Source organism: Pecten maximus, chromosome 14, assembly GCF_902652985.1.
Source record: "Pecten maximus chromosome 14, xPecMax1.1, whole genome shotgun sequence".
Lineage (NCBI taxonomy): Eukaryota > Metazoa > Mollusca > Bivalvia > Pectinida > Pectinidae > Pecten > Pecten maximus.
In genome coordinates this window covers 225763-247179 of record NC_047028.1, presented here as the reverse complement: position 1 = coordinate 247179, position 21417 = coordinate 225763, and the positions used below count along the sequence as shown (strand labels likewise).

Genomic DNA, 21417 nt, shown 5'->3' with positions numbered 1-21417 from the left:
ATGACAATCAATATATACCATTGAAGAGGTACAAGATCTCCCCCATCCCCTCCCTGCAGCAGTATCAATAATAGAGCTTTCTGCTGCTGACCAGGTCCGGAACTGGAGCCTGTATCTGAGGCTGAAGAGGCTAAAGAAGATGGACCTGGTTAGAGGGGGGCAGCCCTCAGGATCCCAAAGAGTGGATGTACACTTCCGGCATGTTGTGTTTTTTACCCAGCAACATACAAACACAAAATCTTCTTCACATAGGTTTTTTATGCTGTCTTGTCTAAGTCTAGGATAAAATGATTGCTATTGATTATAAGGCATTCCTTTTAATACTGTGTACAAGAACATGATCCAAACTTACTCAGCATATATCACGCTTCATACATAGAAAGTTTTGGCAGAATGTTACCAGAAACCTTGACTAGAACTTAAGAAACGTGAGGACCCCATCAGAATGTCATGAGCCAGGAGTGAACATACTAGTATCCACGGTAGACCTTGAGCCAAACGTTACCATGCCTTTATGCCTCCAGGCCCCTTTTCAGCCCACAGCCCATCACGGATACAGTAATAGATCGTAAGTATGAAAAGTTGGCTAGACCTAACAAAACTTAAACAAGGAGCAAAAAATGGCAAAAATCCCACAGTACACTACGCTTTAGGTAAAGTGAGTATCATAGCCACCAGGGGAATGGTGTAAACGTTAAGGTACTGAACAGTCTTTACTGGCTTTTATCATAAGTGTCCCCAGTTTGTCCCAGTAACTACTGTGTGGCCTACCTTGACCTTTGTCAGCAGTGACCCCAGACACCAGTTTGTCCCAGTAACTACTGTGTGGCCTAACTTGACTTTTGTTAGCAGTGACCCCAGACACCAGTTTGTCCTAGTAACTACTGTGTGGCCGACCTTGACTTTTGTCAGCAGTGACCCCGGACACCAGTTTGTCCCAGTAACTACTGTGTGGCTTACCTTGGCTTATGTCAGCAGTGACACCAGACCCCAGTATGTCCCAGTAACTACTGTGTGGCCTACCTTGACTTTTGTCAGCAGTGACCCCAGACATCAGTATGTCCCAGTAACTACTGTGTGGCCTAACTTGACTTTTGTCAGCAGTGACCCCAGACACCAGTATGTCCCAGTAACTACTGTGTGGCCTACCTTGACCTTTGTTAGCAGAGACCCCAGACCCCAGTTTGTCCCAGTAACTACTGGGTGGCCTACCTTGACTTTTGTCAGCAGTGACCCCAGACATCAGTATGTCCCAGTAACTACTGTGTGGCCTACCTTGACTTTTGTCAGCAGTGACCCCAGACACCAGTTTGTCCCAGTAACTACTGGGTGGCCGACCTTGACTTTTGTCAGCAGTGACACCAGACACAAGTATGTCCTAGTAACTACTGTGTGGCCTAACTTGACTTTTGTCAGCAGTGACCCCAGACACCAGTTTGTCCCAGTAACTACTGGGTGGCCGACCTTGACTTTTGTCAGCAGTGACACCAGACCCCAGTTTGTCCCAGTAACTACTGTGTGGCCTACCTTGACTTTTGTCAGCAGTGACCCCAGACCCCAGTTTGTCCTAGTAACTACTGTGTGGCTTACCTTGACCTTTGTCAGCAGTGACCCCAGACACAAGTATGTCCTAGTAACTTCTGTGTGGCCTACCTTGACTTTTGTCAGCAGTGACCCCAGACACCAGTTTGTCCTATTAACTTCTGTGTGGCCTACCTTGACCTTTGTCAGCAGTGACCCCAGACACCAGTTTGTCCCAGTAACTACTGTGTGGCTTACCTTGACGTTTGTCAGCAGTGACACCAGACACAAGTATGTCCCAGTAACTACTGTGTGGCCTACCTTGACCTTTGTCAGCAGTGACCCCAGACAAAAGTATGTCCCAGTAACTTCTGTGTGGCCAACCTTGACCTTTGTCAGCAGTGACCCCAGACACCAGTATGTCCCAGTAACTACTGTGTGGCTTACCTTGGCTTTTGTCAGCAGTGACCCCAAACCCCAGAATGTTCCCCCTCCATTTGATGTTCCACCAATTCTCTCAAAATTTGTTTCGGAGTCGACCTTGAAAAGACAATTTTGAAGTTTGAAGCAAAATATTATTTCCAATTTCCAAAGAACATGTGAGTGATTAGAGAACAGAAACAATCTACAATGACCTATTTAATCTACATCACAATGATAATCGTTGGTGGTGATTTGAATGCTACAACCTTGTCCTTTGATTATTGTTTATCCCTTATGCTGGCTTCATCCTTATCAGACTAGTCTGACCACTACAATGACCTCCAATTTACCAGACTGACCCTCTGACCTTACTTTGATCACTGACTGACCAACTGACCCTGTGTTGACTTCGCCTTTATCAGACTGACCCCTGACCCTATCATAACCCCACCTTTATAAGACTGACCCCTGACCCTATGATGACCTCACCTTTATAAGACTGACCCCATAATGACCTCACCTTTATCAGACTGACCCCTGACCCTATGATTACCCCACCTTTATAAGACTGACCCCTGACCCTATGATGACCTCACCTTTATAAGACTGACCGTATAATGACCTCACCTTTATAAGACTGACCCCTGACCCTATGATGACCTCACCTTTATAAGTCTGACCCCATAATGACCTCACCTTTATAAGTCTGACCCAATAATGACCTCACCTTTATAAGACTGACCCCTGACCCTATGTTGACCAGGAGATAAGGGAAGACGTTGTGATTCACTCCCTGGAACTTGTACTCTGGTTTCTCATGACGATGATAGGAAAAAGCCTCGTCTGGTATGTTTTGTAGCAGGAAGTTACAGCCTTGTATCAAACACTGCATTTCATCTTCTTTATCTATTCTGAGTACAAATAGAAACATGTCAAATCATACAGACAACCACCATGTTACAAACTTAAACATGACAAATTATACAGGCAACCACCATGTTACAAACTTAAACATGACAAATTATACAGACAACCACCATGTTACAAACTTAAACATGACAAATTATACAGACAACCACCATGTTACAAACTTAAACATGTCAAATCATACAGACAACCACCATGTTACAAACTTAAACATGTCAAATCATACAGGCAACCACGTACACCATGTTACAAACTTAAACATGTCAAATCATACAGGCAACCACCATGTTACAAACTTAAACATGTCAAATTATACAGACAACCACCATGTTACAAACTTAAACATGACAAATTATACAGACAACCACCATGTTACAAACTTAAACATGTCAAATCATACAGACAACCACCATGTTACAAACTTAAACATGACAAATTATACAGACAACCACCATGTTACAAACTTAAACATGTCAAATCATACAGGCAACCACCATGTTACAAACTTAAACATGACAAATCATACAGACAACCACCATGTTACAAACTTAAACATGACAAATTATACAGACAACCACCATGTTACAAACTTAAAAATGACAAATTATACAGACAACCACCATGTTACAAACTTAAACATGACAAATTATACAGGCAACCACCATGTTACAAACTTAAACATGACAAATTATACAGACAACCACCATGTTACAAACTTAAACATGTCAAATCATACAGACAACCACCATGTTACAAACTTAAACATGTCAAATTATACAGACAACCACCATGTTACAAACTTAAACATTTCAAATCATACAGACAACCACCATGTTACAAACTTAAACATGTCAAATCATACAGACAACCACGTACACCATGTTACAAACTTAAACATGGCAAGTTACAAGTTTATAACATGAAAAATAAATTATATTCTAAGTAAATTGATACTTTGGAGTAAGTAATAATTTGATATTTCTGGATACAATGAAACAAGATACCCAAAAGGATCTCAGAACTAACATTGAAAGTTATTGGTTGTTTGTAAGATTGATCAATTCTCTTCCTTGTTAATTAGTACTCATCCCTTGATGTATATAGCATATTAAAAAAAATTACAGTACTGTAATATGTTCTTCAGTCTCAATAATGAACATGTACAACTTGCGAAGAAGAAACTGCATTTACACTTGGGAAAATATTCACTGAACAATTATCTAAAATGGTGATTACAAACTTCATTTGTCAAAATCAGTGATGAGCACCTCTCAACCATTTCGTTTCCCGATCAGTCTCAAAACTTAAAACATTGTACCTATATAATTATGAAATTTGAGAAATATACTTCTAGCACTCTTAAAAATAGTGATAATAAACTACCAAGAAGGCAACCTGTTAGATCCAATCAGTACTTTCAAGGAAATAGTAGTAACAATCTTCAACTGTCCAAATTCAAAATTGCCGCCTGTTGGACATTTTCTTTTCCAATCAATCTCAAAATTAAACATGCAAAACTACAGGACTAATTGAGCATACATAATTATAAACCTTGAAAAAGACACTTAGCGTATGTTTCTAGAAATAGCAGTAACAAAGATTGTTTACCAACAGACAGACAGAACTGTTACCAATCAGATAACAGTATACCTAACTAATGACCTAAATCTCCTATCAGATGTACACAAAGATTAGAGTTGATATGGTGACATTATTTATGAGCCCACACACCCCGTATACTCAGGTTATACTCACTGTACGCCCAGTTTAGAGTTGATAAGGTGACATTATTGATGAGCCCACACACCCCGTATACTCAGGTTATACTCACTGTACGCCCAGTTTAGTGTTGATATGGTGACATTATTTATGAGCCCACACACCCCGTATACTCAGGTTATACTCACTGTACGCCTAGTTTAGAGTTGATATGGTCACATTATTTATGAGCCCACACACCCCGTATACTCAGGTTATACTCACTGTACGCCTAGTTTAGAGTTGATATGGTCACATTATTTATGAGCCCACACACCCCGTATACTCAGGTTATACTCACTGTACGCCCAGTCTAGAGTTGATATGGTGACATTATTTATGAGCCCACACAGCCTGTACACTCGGGTTATACTTACTGTACGCCCAGTTTAAAGTTGATATGGTGACATTATTTATGAGCCCACACACCCCGTATACTCAGGTTATACTCACTGTACGCCCAGTTTAGAGTTGATAAGGTGACATTATTTATGAGCCCACACACCCCGTATACTCAGGTTATACTCACTGTACGCCCAGTTTACTGTTGATATGGTGACATTATTTATGAGCCCACACACCCCGTATACTCAGGTTATACTCACTGTACGCCCAGTTTAGAGTTGATATGGTGACATTATTTATGAGCCCACACAGCCTGTACACTCGGGTTATACTTACTGTACGCCCAGTTTAGAGTTGATATGGTCACATTATTTATGAGCCCACACACCCCGTATACTCAGGTTATACTCACTGTACGCCCAGTTTAGAGTTGATATGGTGACATTATTTATGAGCCCACACACCTCGTATACTCAGGTTATACTCACTGTACGCCCGGTTTAGAGTTGATATGGTGACATTATTTATGAGCCCACACACCCCGTATACTCAGGTTATACTCACTGTACGCCCAGTTTAGAGTTGATAAGGTGGCGATATTTATGTGCTCCACCACCTGTAGCCTTAATGACCTTGTCCTTCAATGGCGATCCTTTCAGGTGTCTCTGGATGAAGTCAAGACATGTCTCAATGAGGCGTGTCTCAAACTTAACAAAGTGAAGTCGGTTTGTGAACTCATCTTCCTCTGAGACCTGGTAAATACACCCAGCTCCTTCCTGCTATAGGGACAAACATTCGGACATATAATGTATGCATTTAAAGTAACATTTTAGGACATACATAATTCAGTATTATATGTAATTTCAAACAGATATTTACCTGAATATTTTTACACCAAATGATGATATTATCATGTCAACTGTCTGCTTCTACATCATTGAGTACATCAATATAGTAAAACATTTAATGGTAAAGTTGTGACAGAAAATTCTGCCTTGTAGAACTTTTATAATTCCTTATGCTAGGATGTAACATAAAGATCATTACCTGTGGCTGAACATCACACCACAATAGCATGGTACTCACCTCAGACGACTCCTCTGATACTAGGGACCAGTCTGGTACTCACCTCAGACGACTCCTCTGATACCAGGGACCAGTCTGGTACTCACCTCTAGACAACTCCTCTGATACCAGGGACCAGTCTGTTACTCACCTCAGACGACTCCTCTGATACCAGGGACCTGTCTGGTACTCACCTCAGACAACTCCTCTGATACCAGGGACCAGTCAGGTACTCACCTCAGACAACTCCTGGCCAGGGACCAGCCTGTTACTCACCTCAGACAACTCCTCTGATACCAGGGACCAGCCTGGTACTCACCTCAGATGACTCCTCTGATACCAGGGACCAGTCTGTTACTCACCTCAGACGACTCCTCTGATACCAGGGACCAGTCTGATACTCACCTCAGACGACTCCTCTGATACCAGGGACCAGTCTGGTACTCACCTCAGACAACTCCTCTGATACCAGGAACCAGTCTGATACTCACCTCAGACGACTCCTCTGATACCAGGGACCAGTCAGGTACTCACCTCAGACGACTCCTCTGATACCAGGGACCAGCCTGGTACTCACCTCAGACGACTCCTCTGATACCAGGGACCAGCCTTGTACTCACCTCAGACGACTCCTCTGATACTAGGGACCAGTCAGGTACTCACCTCAGACGACTCCTCTGATACCAGGGACCAGCCTTGTAATCACCTCAGACGACTCCTCTGATACCAGGGACCAGTCTGTTACTCACCTCAGACGACTCCTCTGATACCAGGGACCAGTCTGCTACTCACCTCAGACGACTCCTCTGATACTAGGGACCAGTCAGGTACTCACCTCAGACGACTCCTCTGATACTAGGGACCAGTCTGGTACTCACCTCAGACGACTCCTTTGATACCAGGGACCAGTCAGGTACTCACCTCTAGACAACTCCTCTGATACTAGGGACCTGTCAGGTACTCACCTCAGACAACTCCTCTGATACCAGGGACCAGTCTGTTACTCACCTCAGACAACTCCTCTGATACTAGGGACCAGTCTGGTACTCACCTCAGACAACTCCTCTGATACCAGGGACCAGTCTGGTACTCACCTCAGACGACTCCTCTGATACCAGGGACCAGTCTGGTACTCACCTCAGACGACTCCTCTGATACTAGGGACCAGTCAGGTACTCACCTCAGACGACTCCTCTGATACCAGGGACCAGTCTGGTACTCACCTCTAGACAACTCCTCTGATACCAGGGACCAGTCTGGTACTCACCTCTAGACAACTCCTCTGATACCAGGGACCAGTCAGGTACTCACCTCAGACGACTCCTCTGATACCAGGGACCAGCCTGGTACTCACCTCAGACAACTACTCTGATACCAGGGACCAGTCTGGTACTCACCTCAGACAACTCCTCTGATACCAGGGACCAGTCTGGTACTCAACTCAGACGACTCCTCTGATACCAGGGACCAGTCTGTTACTCACCTCAGACGACTCCTCTGATACCAGGGACCAGTCTGGTACTCACCTCAGACAACTTCTCAGATATTAAGGACCAAGCTGATACTCACCTCAGAGAACTCCTCCGATACCAGGGATGTCCTCCTCTGCAGTGTTGAACTGTAGGCTAGCTTGGCCAGTGAACCACCTAGTGATTGAAACAGAAACGTGACTCAACAAAAAACTTTTTAACAATACATGTATTGATTATTTAAAAAAAAGGGTACAATAACAGAATAGAACCTCTTACCTAGCACAAGATTACAACCCTTAATATACCCTTCCCTAGCATTAGTGGATAATACTTATAACCTCACCTAGCTACTTAATGAACACTTAATATATTTATCATTGAAATATCGAAAAATTTTCATTCTATGAAAGTGATATTTTTCACACTACAACTTTTTCTGATTTGACCAATCAGAACACGTCTGCTTACAAAGGACGAATAGCAAAAATGAATATTTGCATACATAAACTGTACTCTCTGTCATGTTATATGATAAAATAATACACGATAGATTACATAACGTCACGATTTGGCATACATTTGTGAGCCGTTGATAGGGGACTGCAATGAATTCTGGAAGGGATTGAGCTACCTCTGTATATTTTGCTATCAAATGTAATAAACAGACTATGTAACAGTGTCTTCAGTAGTACCAAATATATTTCACTCGTGTGGCTAATATTTTGATATGAAAATATTAGCCACACTATTTGGTAGTACTGAAGACACTATTATATATTCTCTCTCTATATATATACCCTCACCTGGCAACTAATTATAAAACTCAATACATATACCCTCACCTGGCAACTAATTATAAAACTTAATACATATACCCTCATGATCACCTGGCAACTAAGGAAAACACTTAATATATATACCCTGAGGGGTGGGAACCAGATAATTCATAATTTTGGTTGACCTGTAGCCATAGAAGCTTCCTGCCAAATTTCATTGAATTTCACCGTGGAGAAGGTTAACGGACTTGGAGGGCGCAGGACTGGTGTCCCCTTGTATTAGGGGGCGCGGCGACGCATTCGCCCACAACGATAGATTAGTTATTGCTGAACATGCAAAAATTAACTAAAATTAGATTAGCTATCGATATCTCTCTCCGAGATCGGATCGAAAAAGTTCATGCTCGTATTTCAAGCCATATTCATGCTTCGCGCTCCCTCTGAGTGAGTCGCCGCGCCCCCTAATACAAGGGGACACAAGTCCTGCGCCCTCCAAGTCCGTTAACCTTCTCCACAGTGAATTTGGTTCAGTGGTTTTGAAGAAGAAGCCGAAAATGTAAATTGGTGCAGACACACAACGCATGACGCACGACGACGGACAAAAGGCGATTAGTAAAGGTCACTTGAGACTTTGTCTCAGGTGACCTAAAAATTGTCTTGCTTGATTTTTTCAAAAGCTTCATTGGTATTATGACAAGTTACATTTTACATAAAGTGATCATATTTGCATGTGATACACAGAAAAAGTGATATGAATGACACCTTTTGATGACACACCTATATCAATAGCAAAATGTTTAGCATTTTTCAAATTCCTGAAGACCTGTTCATCAGGTAAGGAGATGCTGACAGCATACGACCTCTGATTGTCATTGTCAGCCATTCTACTTCAGGACAAATCAAAACGCATCATATATAGCAGACATCCTGGGGTACAGACAAGTGACAAGAACTTCTGAAAAATGAAGAAATTTAGACACAGATATGGCACCTCATCATATGTTAAATGGCATTTAGTACACACAAAGAAGGCATATCATACTGTAATCCCCTCACTTTTATCATGCTATACTAATCCCCTCACTATATTATCATGTTATACTAATCCCCACGCTATTATCATGCTATACTAATCCCCTCACTATATTATCATGCTATACTAATCCCCACACTATTATCATGCTATACTAATCCCCTCACTATTCAACACTGATTTAATGCAGCAAAAGATGTCAGAATATACAAAAAGTGAAATCACAATGTCGTATCATAACAAGATAGAATAGTTGTAAGAGTTTGAGGTAACAGAACTATATATCCAAAAATCATTATGTTGGGAGAGCGAGGACATCAATTTATAGTAAGAGTGACAACAACTTGGATCCCAGAAGATTGAAATGCAAATTCATTAAAGAGATTACCATTGAGAATGTGTACAAAGTTTCAGGACAGTCATATACTGTATAATTATTGCAGTTGGTATTTAGCAAATTAGAAGCTAGCCTGACCCTCAATTTTCAATTTTGACCTGGGGGGGGGGCAGGAGATTGAAACCAAACAAGTCCAGATGTCATACAAGAGATGACAGCTGTAAGTGTATATATATATATATAAGTGTATTAATTAGTTTCAGGAAAAATTGGAACATGAATTAATTAATTCAGTAGAGCGAGGATGTCGAAAATCTATTTACAAGAGGCCCAGAGGGCCTGTATCGCTCACCTGGATTTCATGAGATATGAAACAAGAATGATTAAGTATATTTGTCACTGGTATTGCTATGTCAATATATCATAGGCATTTTATATTGGTACGTAAGGATTTGATGTCAAAAAATGCATTAATCCATGAAATAAAATTAACTTTTGGCACAACCCCATAGGGATGCTACCACACAAATGTGAGTGATATCCGTTGCTTGGTTTCAGAGAAGAAGTCACTAATATCAATATAGCCCAATTGACCACATTTGGCCCCGCCCCTAAGGCCCCCGGGAGGGGTTCAGCTCCATCATTTGTACAATTTTTAATCCCCACCCCATAGTGATGCTACCAGGCAAATATGAGCGATATCCATCGCTTGGTTTCAGAGAAGAAGTCATTTATATTAAGAGAGCCAAATTGACCCCTTTTGGCCCCGCCCCTCAGACCCCTTGGGGGTCAGCCCCACCATTTGTACAGTTTTGAATCCCCACTCCATAGGGATGCTACCAGGTAAATATGAGTGATATCCATTGCTTAGTTTCAGAGCAGAAGTCGTTTATATCAATTCTGTAAAACTGACCCCTTTTGGCCCCGCCCCTCAGACCTCAGGGGGTCAGCCCCATCATTTGTACAATTTCAAATTCCTACCCCAAGGTGATGCTACCAGTAAAATATGAGAGATATCCATTGTTTGGTTCCAGAGAAGAAGTCAATTATATGAATATAGACCGATAGACCACATTTGGCCCCGCCCCTCAGGACCTTGGGGGGGTCAGTCCCATCATTTGTACAATTTTAAATCCCAACCCCATAGTGATGCTACCAGGCAAATATGAGTGACAGGCATTGCTCGGTTTCAGAGAAGAAGTCGTTTATATCAATATAGCCAGATTTACCACATTTGGCCCCCGCCCCTCAGGCCCCTGGGGGGTCAGCCCCATCATTTGTACAATTTTGAATCCCCACCCCATAGTGATGCTACCAGGCAAATATGAGTGATAGCCATTGCTTGGTTTCAGAGAAGAAGTCGTTTATATCAATATAGCCAGATTGACCACATTTGGCCCCGCCCCTCAGGCCCCTGGGGGGTCAGCCCCATCATTTGTACAATTTTGAATCCCCACCTCATAGTGATGCTACCAGGCAAATATGAGTGATAGCCATTGCTTGGTTTCAGAGAAGAAGTCGTTTATATCAATAGCGCAAAAATGACCCCTTTTGGCCCCGCCCCAGAGGCACCCAGGGGGTCAGCCCCATCATTTGTACAATTCTGAGTCCCCTACCCATAGGGATGCTTCTGACCAAATTTGGTCAAATTCTGACGTGTGGTTATGAAGAAGAAGTCAATTGTTGACGGACGGACGGACGACGGACGACGGACGCAACGGTATGGCATAAGCTCACCTTGGTCCTTCGGACCAGGTGAGCTAATAATGAGTGATATCATCACTTAATGAATTCGGTAGAGCAACACCATTGTTTGGTTACATATATGTATTCACCTACATGTAAGTAAATATGTAAGTTCCTATTATCCCTAGGCCTATATCTCCTCGCCGACACAATGTGGGGATATTATATTCTATGAAAATCTACCAATGAACAAATTAAACCAGAACCTACACTCTCCTGATCCATTTGAGTAGGTTGTCATAGTCCATGGCCATCTAGCTATATATAGCTATACTGCTAATTATAATAGCAGACAGAATAGTATGTCATTGTTGTGTATCTCACATACAAACACTGACAATTTCTTTACATCCCTGTGGAATCAGAATAATTAGAATATTTTGCATATGGCGAAAAGATTAGGATTAGGATTATATAAGACTGAGTATTGTACGTTTGTTGATAAGGTAATACGAAATTAGACAGAAACTGTGTGTCATATACACCTTGTCTCTATACTTTTTCTGTATCCAAAAATTATCCAAGGCAAAAACTTGAGCATTAACTTTCTCTATAGGTACATTGTATATCAGAGGAAACTCGGGCTAGTAAAATATCCAGTCGGTTCTATATTGTCATAGGGGAGTTGTGGTGAATTGGTATATACGTAAAGGAAGGATTTAAAGGTGTAGAAGTAAATATAGGAAATGTATTCAAGGAAAGCGTATGGGTGAAAATCAATTTGTCAGATAAGAATTGCTTACTTATAGGATGCCTATATAAAAGCCCTAATTCAAGTGCAGAAAACGTGGAGGAGCTAAACAATATAATCGCAACAGTGTCATCTAACCCAGCATATAGTCATTTGTTACTAATAGGAGATATTAACATGCCAAAAATTAACTGGAATACTTGGTCATCCAACAATGATAGGGAAGGAGAAAACTTCATTGAATGCCTAAGAGACAACTACTTGTACCAACATGTAAGAGATCACACCAGGGACAGAAAAGGAAACGAACCCAGCATCCTGGATCTTATTATAACAAATGAGGATGAAATGATAAAAGATATCTCTTATGAAAGTCCTATTGGAAGTAGCGATCATCTGGTACTTATATTCAATTTTTTCTGCAAAACACTACAATCAGTAAATGTAACACCACGTTTGAAGTACAGTAAGGGGGATTACAATGGTATGAGAGGAGAAATGCCAGATGACTGGACAGGAATCATGCATGGAAATATAGCAGAATAGTACAGTAAATTTACCGATTTTATAACAAAACTTTCAAATCAATATATCCCAAAATACAAATTTAACAGCCACCAGGGAAACAAAAAGGATCACATGCCACTAAAAGAGTCTATTCTGAAAAAGATTAACAAAAAACACAGAGCATGGCAGCGCTACATGGAAACCAAATCTGAAGAAAAATATAAGGAATATGCGAAAATCAGAAACCAGCTGAAATGGGAAGTCAGAAAATCCAAAAGAGAACTTGAGAAAAAAATTGCCGAGGATATTAAGGAACAACCTAAGAAATTTTGGAAATATGTCAACTCCAAAAGAAAGGTCAAAACTGGAATTTCGGACCTTAAGAGTCTGAACGGAGATGATACAAAAATTGCAGTGAGAGATAAGGACAAAGCCGAAGTTCTCGCTAAGTTCTTCAGCAGTGTTTTTACCCAAGAACCCCTAGGAGACCTACCTGAATTCAACAAAAGCAACATAGTTCACCCGTTTGAGGATATCATATGCACTCAGCAAAAGGTTGAAAAACTGCTGTCGGATCTAAATGAAAATAAATCTCAAGGACCAGACATGATGCACCCTAAAATACTGAAAGAACTACGAAAACATATCAGTAAACCTCTGTCAGAAATATTTAACAAATCACTACAGGACGGTAAATTACCAGAAGCTTGGAAAGAGGCAAACATTACTGCTATTTTCAAAAAGGGCTCAAAATCAGAGGCAGGGAACTACAGACCAGTCAGTTCAACCAGCATAGTAGGAAAAACATTGGAAAAATTAGTAAGGGATAGCATAGTCAATCATATGAACATAAATAATCTACTCAGCAATAAACAATTTGGCTTTGTCTCCGGGAGATCTACACAACTTCAACTACTAATGGTTTTGGAAGAATGGACAGAAATAATTGATAATGGCTGTCAGCTGGATGTTGTATACATGGACTTCATGAAAGCCCTCGACAAAGTCCCACATCGTCGATTACTCGAGAAAATTAAAGGATACGGAATTAGTGATCAGGTCACTAACTGGATAAAAGACTTCCTCAGCAACAGATGTCAAAGAGTACTAGTAAATGGAGAATCCTCAAAAACGTACCCCGTAGTAAGCGGTATACCCCAAGGAAGCGTGCTTGGACCAATCTTGTTTGTAATATATATTAATGATTTACCTGAAATTCCCAAATCAAATTCCCCACTTTTTGCAGATGATACAAAACTATACCGAGAAATCAGAAATAATAACGATAAAGACATTCTGCAAAATGATCTGAGCAAACTTGAACAATGGTCTGCAAAATGGCTACTAAAATTCCACCCAAACAAATGCAAAGTGCTCTCAATTAACTCCAAAGAGAAAAGATTATATTACATGTCAGGAACAACGGGTGAAAAATTAGAACTAGAAAGTATAACATCTGAAAAGGACATTGGAGTGACAGTAGATGAAAATTTAAATTTTAGAACCCATATCCAGTTGGGAGTGAATAAAGCAAATAGTATTCTAGGACTAATTAGAAGAACATTCACATATTTAGACGAAAAGATGTTCAAACTATTATTTAAGGCACTAGTAAGACCCCATCTTGAATACGCCTCAAGCGTATGGAGTCCCTATAAGACGAGGGACATCGATTTGATAGAGAACGTCCAGAGGAGGGCCACAAAACTCATACCTGGTTTTAAAAACTTGTCGTACCCGGAACGCTTGCAGAGACTGAAACTGCCAACCTTAGAACACCGAAGGAATAGAGGTGACCTAATCAACGTCTTTAAAATCGTGAAGAATATTTATGACGAGCGAGTCACAACAAATACATTTTGTATGTTCCAAATGGACACCACCAGCAGGACAAGGGGACACTCGCACAAAATATTCAAAAAACGATGTAACCTAGACATAAGAAAAAACTTTTTCAGCTTCAGGGTAGTAGATGTTTGGAACAATTTGCCACAACATGTTATAGATGCCGAGGAGGTTAAACAGTTTGAAATTGCACTGGACAATCACTGGGATAATACCAACAAATAACTTGTGTATATATATGAAAAAGGACAAATTAACTCATTGCACACCAGATGTATATCACATTGTAAACATTGTAATATCAATTGATATGGACATAGAGGCTTACAGCCTGCGTCCATTATTTATCGTATTAAATCGTATTAAATATATTGTGTCTAAAACAATGCAAGCGACATACATATATTGCATATCTAGTGAAAACATAAGGTATACAAACCAACAACGCTGTCTCTTTTTATTTGTATCTACTTTCAATAAAAATGCATATAACCTAAATAACTAAGGTCTTGGACTTCTGAACAATGTCACTACAGTAGCTCTACTGACTGTACCTTGTTTCACATCTGACATCTGTAGCACAGTAGGACGTTAACGTTCCCTTTTCAAATAGCTATCCAAATCTCGTGACACTTTTGTTAAATTTGTTAATTAACATTAAGATCAGAAAAGTTTAATTATCCGCTTGTGTCGTTATCTCTTAAATTCAAACAACCAATTCCCAACATACCTCGATCTGTCGATGTAAACAACGTTTTTCGTTTCCGGAAGTGAATCTGTTGGTCAAAGGTCGAGAGAAACGGAAATACACATCTATTTCCCGCCAAACTTCAACTGCGTAGCCCATTCGGAACACCTCGGCCGATTCTCTACGGTCATCTAACCTCGGATGTATCACGGTCGTCGCCATATTGGAACTACTTTCAAGTTCCCGGATGCGGGGCGGGAGGGGGAGGGGTAAACATGGCTGCGTCCATGGATACAACACCCGTGGAAAGTGTTTTGCCCAATACGACGTGCATGCTCTCTGACAATGAAGTTTGATAAGTTGTACATCTGTACAGTATATGTGAAGAGAATGTTTAGGGGTTTCTTTAGTCAGTTCTTGAATGGAAGGTGTGAGTTCAAGGGAAGACTGTGACTTATAAGTAAATTATGGTAGGTGTAGGGGGGGTCTACCCGCCACCCTTACAGCCATATTGCTTACTATAACCGCATACCTTCCAATATACATCATGATCAGTGTAACAGTACTAGTGCAACTATTGTTTCATTAATTACTTACCTTCACAACAATTATGAGATGTCTACATGATTGTAATCAATTGTATTAGTACCTATTACATGTATATATTTTAAATTTACTTTTACATGTTTTTATATGCCAGTTTATAGTGGATATCTATGGTGTAGGTGGGAAATACCCAACACCCAGATAGTAATCTGCAAATAATGCACATATCCACATATAACCTATAGGTGGGTACAAAAGTATGCGAGAATACTATAAAAAAAAGTTAAAACCAGTTGTACGTGCGACACACTCGTCACCCATACAGGTTACATTCTTGATATATCAAAACACATTTACATGTGTATATATAGATGACTAGTCTTATGTATTTGTGCTTCTGTGTGCATATATATTGTTGATTTACTAAGAACTCGGTGTAGGTGAGGATCTACCCGCCAACCAGGTAATTAAGTTTCTGTATAAATCTCGGCATATGCTGAAATTCATATAGTACATAGTGTCATATTAATTATCATTTCACATACAGATGACCAAACTGTATTTTGTATCAATGTATAGCATAGGCCTGTGAAGAGAATATATTACCGGTATAAAAATATACTCTTGTAGCACCTGATTGATGTAGGTGGGAACCAAATACCCTGTAAGGTATAAATATTAATACACGACATGTATAATATACATTTGGTTGAATCCACATTACTTATGTGTGACCCTAAGAAACACTTCTATGTATTCTACCATATATCTTGTTTACATACTGGACATATATATATATATATATATGTGTGTGTGTGTGTGAATTACAGTATATATATATCTATTGACTAGCTTGATATATAGCAAGATGGATGATATGATCTGCCACACTAGGTTTCATTTTTGGTAACACTAATATTATAGTAGTACTGCTGACTTCCGGTTTCAATTATTGATGTAATGAATGTGGTGTGGCACATTGTGAAAGTGTGAACAACTTCTCAATAACAAAGTTGTCCAGATGGCCCTAATGCATGCTAGGATGTAGTGTTACAAAATTTGTTTAAATGAACGACCTTGACCTTCATTTGTAGGTCATAGGGGTTAAATATGCTAAAATCAAAGACATTTAACACCTCAGGTGACCATTAAGGCCCATGTGCATCTTGTTGTTTTTATTCAAAAAGTATATTTGGAGCTGTATATAGTTTCTGTCTTTGAAAATGTTGATCAATATATATAAATACTCACCTCATTACTTGTTCAATTAATATAAATACAATTGACTTCATCGTATGCCCCAATTTCAACAGAAATTACTTTTTGTATCAGACGCAGTCAAATCCCTGCTAGTTTAAAGTTCCTTGATATATCTTGTGCAATCTGATGCCAAGTAAGATGTATATACAGGTACCAGCAAGTGAGAATCTGAGAGTCATCGCTTTAGCTTGTTCAATGTATCTATTTCAATACATGTACTTAACTTTTCTGATAATAAATTGTTTTAATTGCAATATTTTAATTCATATAGATGTAAATGTATTTTAAGTAGATCCTTATTAAATGTCTGCTATATATAACTATATATAGTTTAGAAATATAAATTCAACACGACAACTGTATATATACACACACATATATATAGCTCCATATAGCTTGACAATGAAGAATCCTAAATATTCACAGGGATTTCATTATCATTCAATTAATTCAAAGTAATTAATTGTTCAAAATATCAACTGTTTGCATTATGTAACTGCCTGAATACTGTTGATCTAGGAAATCATTATCAAATGCCACCAATGATACTATATACACAGTAATCAAATAAATTGTCATATGTGGACTCATTAGCAATAAATAAGTGACAAAGATTTTAACTATAGTCTGATTTTTCCTTATTAAGTTATATTTATAATAACTTTTGTGTAACGATGTTGCATTGGTGCAATTGAGTCGTCTGTATCAGGTAGTAGACAAGAGTCTCCTGTCCACATATTCTTTTGTATTGTTGTTAGCCATATATATCACACTGTGAGTTTCACCAATCATTAGTGTTGGTATGATTATTGATTATAATCAATAAGTTAATCCTGCTGAACCAATGGGGGGTGTTCAGGTGGCACATTGGTAACACATGCACTTGCCTTTCACCTAGGCGGCCGGGGTTCGATTCCCCCTATCGGATGTGGAAAGGTATGAGGTCACCTGTCCGACCACATGGGTTTTCTTCAGGTACTATAATGGTTTCCTCCCACAGTAAGACCTTTCGTGCGCTTCCATCCAGGCCAACAAGCGTGTTTAATATAAGTTAATATAAATTGTTTCAAAATTGTTTTAAATCAATTACAAAGGTTAATGATTGATTATAAATTTTAATAATCAATTATTTAAAAACAAAAAAAAAACAAACACCATTTTCAGATTGCCAGTGATTCTGTATTCTTGCCCTTTTCAAAGGACATGCAATTGCAAGATGTCAAAACATAAATATGACAGAATGATTTTACATAATAATTAGTCATACATGGGTAAATACCAAGCTAAATAAAACAAGCATTCTGTGAGTATTGCTAGACCAATACATGTCCCCTATCGGTGCCCCAAGTTAAAACTTTAGCCAAATTTGAGTAAAAAAGTTTAGCCACAACTGAAACGTACATTATCATTTTATGAAAATAAGTTCATTCCAAACAATGTGTAAATTCAGCTCTATTGGGGTGAATAAACAATGTTTCCTGCCCATAAAAGATATTCAGGTATTTGTTTGGTATGTCTACTGTACAGAGTAAAAGAATCTAAAGTGAATTTAAATTGAAATGTGTAATAACTGAAGTATCTTGACCACAAACAAAATTCAGTGATTCCAGATCTCCTAACAATTGGTGATCGGGCAGTTTATATCCATCAGATCAAACAAATGAAACTGGTGTTATTGTGACAGTGTTATTGAATGGTTTCTCACAGGAAATAATCTCTGCAAAAGTGATCATGACATAGTGAGAGTGTCACTATACCTGGCATTAAATATAATCCCTGTGAACAATTGTCTTAAGAATCTACTTTATACAGCAACAGAATCCACAAGAATGATGTGTATGTCACTAGATGCAGCGAGTTGCTTAAAATTACACTTGACGGGAGAAATCATATATACAGTCAGTAACGATGAGTCATTTTCTGCCACAAATGGAGCAACAATGTTCCTTTGGTCCTGAAAAAACAACACTTTCAAATCCAAAGTAATTCACAAGAATAATTCTATAACATGTTTCACTTTCACAAAACTTTCTCATTTCTTCCGTCATACCGATTCTGTTTTTTGCAATATAATTTTTCTTGTAGTAAAGAATTGCCACTGACGGTTGTCCAACACGTCCAGCACGACCGATTTCTTGTAGGTATTTCTCCAGTGTTGTTGGGCTCCTGCAATGAATGATACGTGAAACACTTGGAGCATTAAGCCCCATTCCCAGTGCAACAGTTGCCAAAACTAATCTGACTTTAGGGGTTTCTTTAGCCAGTTCTTGAATAGTGATTTTCTTCATGGACTCTGCATAATCTTTGTGGTATTGGACATATATTCTATTCTGTGGAATTTCCTCACCATCATAGCTGGCACCCTTAAGTTTATACGAAAGAAACTGATAAAAATAGGACAATGCTTCCAAACTTTCCACATACATTATGGTTACTGGAAAATGAACTCCTTTTTCCAGCAATTCTGTTGCCACTGGTTGTATCAAGTCATCAAATTTGTCAAATTTATGAAAGTTTGGCAATCTGGTTCTAATGTCTATAAATATCTTTGGACGGTCCACATTCTCACTGATAACAAGTGGATTTTTCAAATTCAGCTGTTTAGATAGACTTGCAATTGATTTCGGTGTAGCAGTTGCTGTGAGAATTAAATGCAAAGCTTTCTCTAGAATGCACATTAACTCCCCAAGCTTCTGGAATGCAGGACGGAATTCTTCTCCCCTTAAAAAAAAAAAGGAAAAAAAAAGATTAATTGCGGTTGACATTAACAAATATAGAACAAGATTAATTCGTAATTGTTTGTCGCCTCTTTCCTGCGCATGCTTTGTCGATAAATTTCCCAAAAACGGGCTATGATTAGATATTCATTAATGTGATGATATCAATAACCCTGCAAAGTTTTAATTCAATCCGACACCAATGAAATTATAACAATTTTAATTATAATACAAATTATCAAAATTTACCATTTTCTTAAAAAATATATTGTTGAAGGCAAAGACTGGTTATTGCAACTTGATTTCTTTTTCAATAAGGACTGATTATACACTAAAATATGAATTCTACCTCATTTTATTTTGCAACATTGCCCTAATGCTGATTTAATTTTTTTTTTGCAAATGTGTATTTATACATACCATTCTGAAACCATATGGACTTCATCTATGACTACTGCACAAATGATCTCTTGGTACAGTTGAGACCTAAGAAGTCGACTCTGGATGACAATAAATTATGCAAAAGTCTCCTCTCTCCAGTTGCTCAAATGGAACATCAATTTCAACATATTCATGATCCTGTTCCTCATCGTTCTCGCAATCCGCATCTGTATAAGTTGAGCCATGAGTACCTGTGAAATGTGAAACAGAGATGGGTTATTCAGGCTGATTTCACACTAGTCAGAACAATAGGTTATGTCATGCCTACTGGTGGTTTCAGTTGGTTTGGGTTATGTAAGTTTGAAAAAGGAAAAAGTACTGGTGAGCTGATAACAATTGTCAAAGCAATGAAAAATGAAAGGTACCATACATGTTACGGGAAAGAGTATTATTCAATATTCATCTTGCATTTTGGTACATGACATTTTAAATTTGGTTGTTTTTAAATACGAATGAAATTGACAATTAAAGCATTCTACTTTACAGAGATACATATCTAGCCAAACCAACAAAGCCAGACCATCAGTGGGAGGGGCTAAACTGGACACAGGGACATAACTTATCACTGTATCATGTGTATGAAAGGGCTGATATGTATTTCAAACATTTGTAGTTGCAATTGTGACAGTCACACGTGCACCTGTTTTTGTGTTTTAAATGACTATTATAAATTTTTTTTATGGTTGGCTGTCTTAATTATGTGCTTTTACTTGCATCGTAAAATGTATCTAAAGATGTATGATCGATTCCCCGGTGTTACAAATTTAAACCTACAACGTTAACGATTTCTTTCCATACTTTAATATATTTGACCAGATCTATAACAGACATGAGGGGATCCAAACATACAATACATAAAGCATACAATATAACTGACACATACCAGTGAAGTTCAAACTGCAAGCAGTAAATCCCTTCTTCCTCATTGTAATGACTTGGTCCTGGATTAGGGAATTCAGCGGGGACACGACTATCACGCTCATTGGTTTCCGTTTCTCCATTTTCAGCTGACAAAACCACGGTAACAGCTGAAATATCACACTTTTGCCGTAGCCTGTGGGTAATACCGATACACAGTCATGATCTTCGTATAATGCTCGCAACGTTTCAATCTGTTTCTCCTTCAAAGTGATATTGTTTTCTTTAAATAAAGGACAATTATCGAGAAAATACTTAAACACTGTTCGAATGACGCCATTTTGGAGATCTATATGCACAGCGGAGACTCATCCATAATGAGTGATACGGCGACCGCATCACAAATGCACGGCGTTTATACATATCAAATACCGTGATACATCCGAGGTTAGATGACCGTA

The 21417-nt window shown here is 39.0% G+C and overlaps 2 protein-coding genes across 6 annotated transcripts in view; both read right to left on the bottom strand.

The window, feature by feature from the left end:
* Positions 1–15300, bottom strand: part of LOC117341619 (4'-phosphopantetheine phosphatase-like) — a 45564-nt gene extending 30264 nt beyond the window's left edge. Inside the window, exons 1-6 of one of the 5 annotated variants that reach the window (XM_033903466.1) lie at positions 15177–15300; positions 9065–9242; positions 7609–7685; positions 5539–5753; positions 2672–2855; positions 1969–2061 (exon numbers count right to left, since the gene is read on the bottom strand). In XM_033903466.1, the coding sequence (XP_033759357.1) occupies positions 1969–2061; positions 2672–2855; positions 5539–5753; positions 7609–7685; positions 9065–9170 (675 nt within the window). In that variant the 5' untranslated portion in view covers positions 9171–9242; positions 15177–15300. Of the gene's footprint in view, positions 1–1968; positions 2062–2671; positions 2856–4626; positions 4646–4778; positions 4797–4854; positions 4866–5538; positions 5754–7608; positions 7686–9064; positions 9243–15176 lie in introns of those variants that run through there. The other 4 variants (XM_033903467.1, XM_033903470.1, XM_033903468.1 and 1 more) reach the window with 4 other exon arrangements.
* A 2797-nt stretch (positions 15301–18097) lies between these two features.
* LOC117342469 (ATP-dependent DNA helicase RecQ-like) lies at positions 18098–21417 on the bottom strand. Its single transcript, XM_033904634.1, has 3 exons — positions 20982–21417; positions 20078–20289; positions 18098–19661 (listed from the first exon to the last, which is right to left on the bottom strand). The coding sequence occupies exons 2-3, from the start codon at positions 20089–20091 to the stop codon at positions 18854–18856; spliced, it is 822 nt and encodes a 273-aa protein (XP_033760525.1). The 5' UTR covers positions 20092–20289; positions 20982–21417; the 3' UTR covers positions 18098–18853.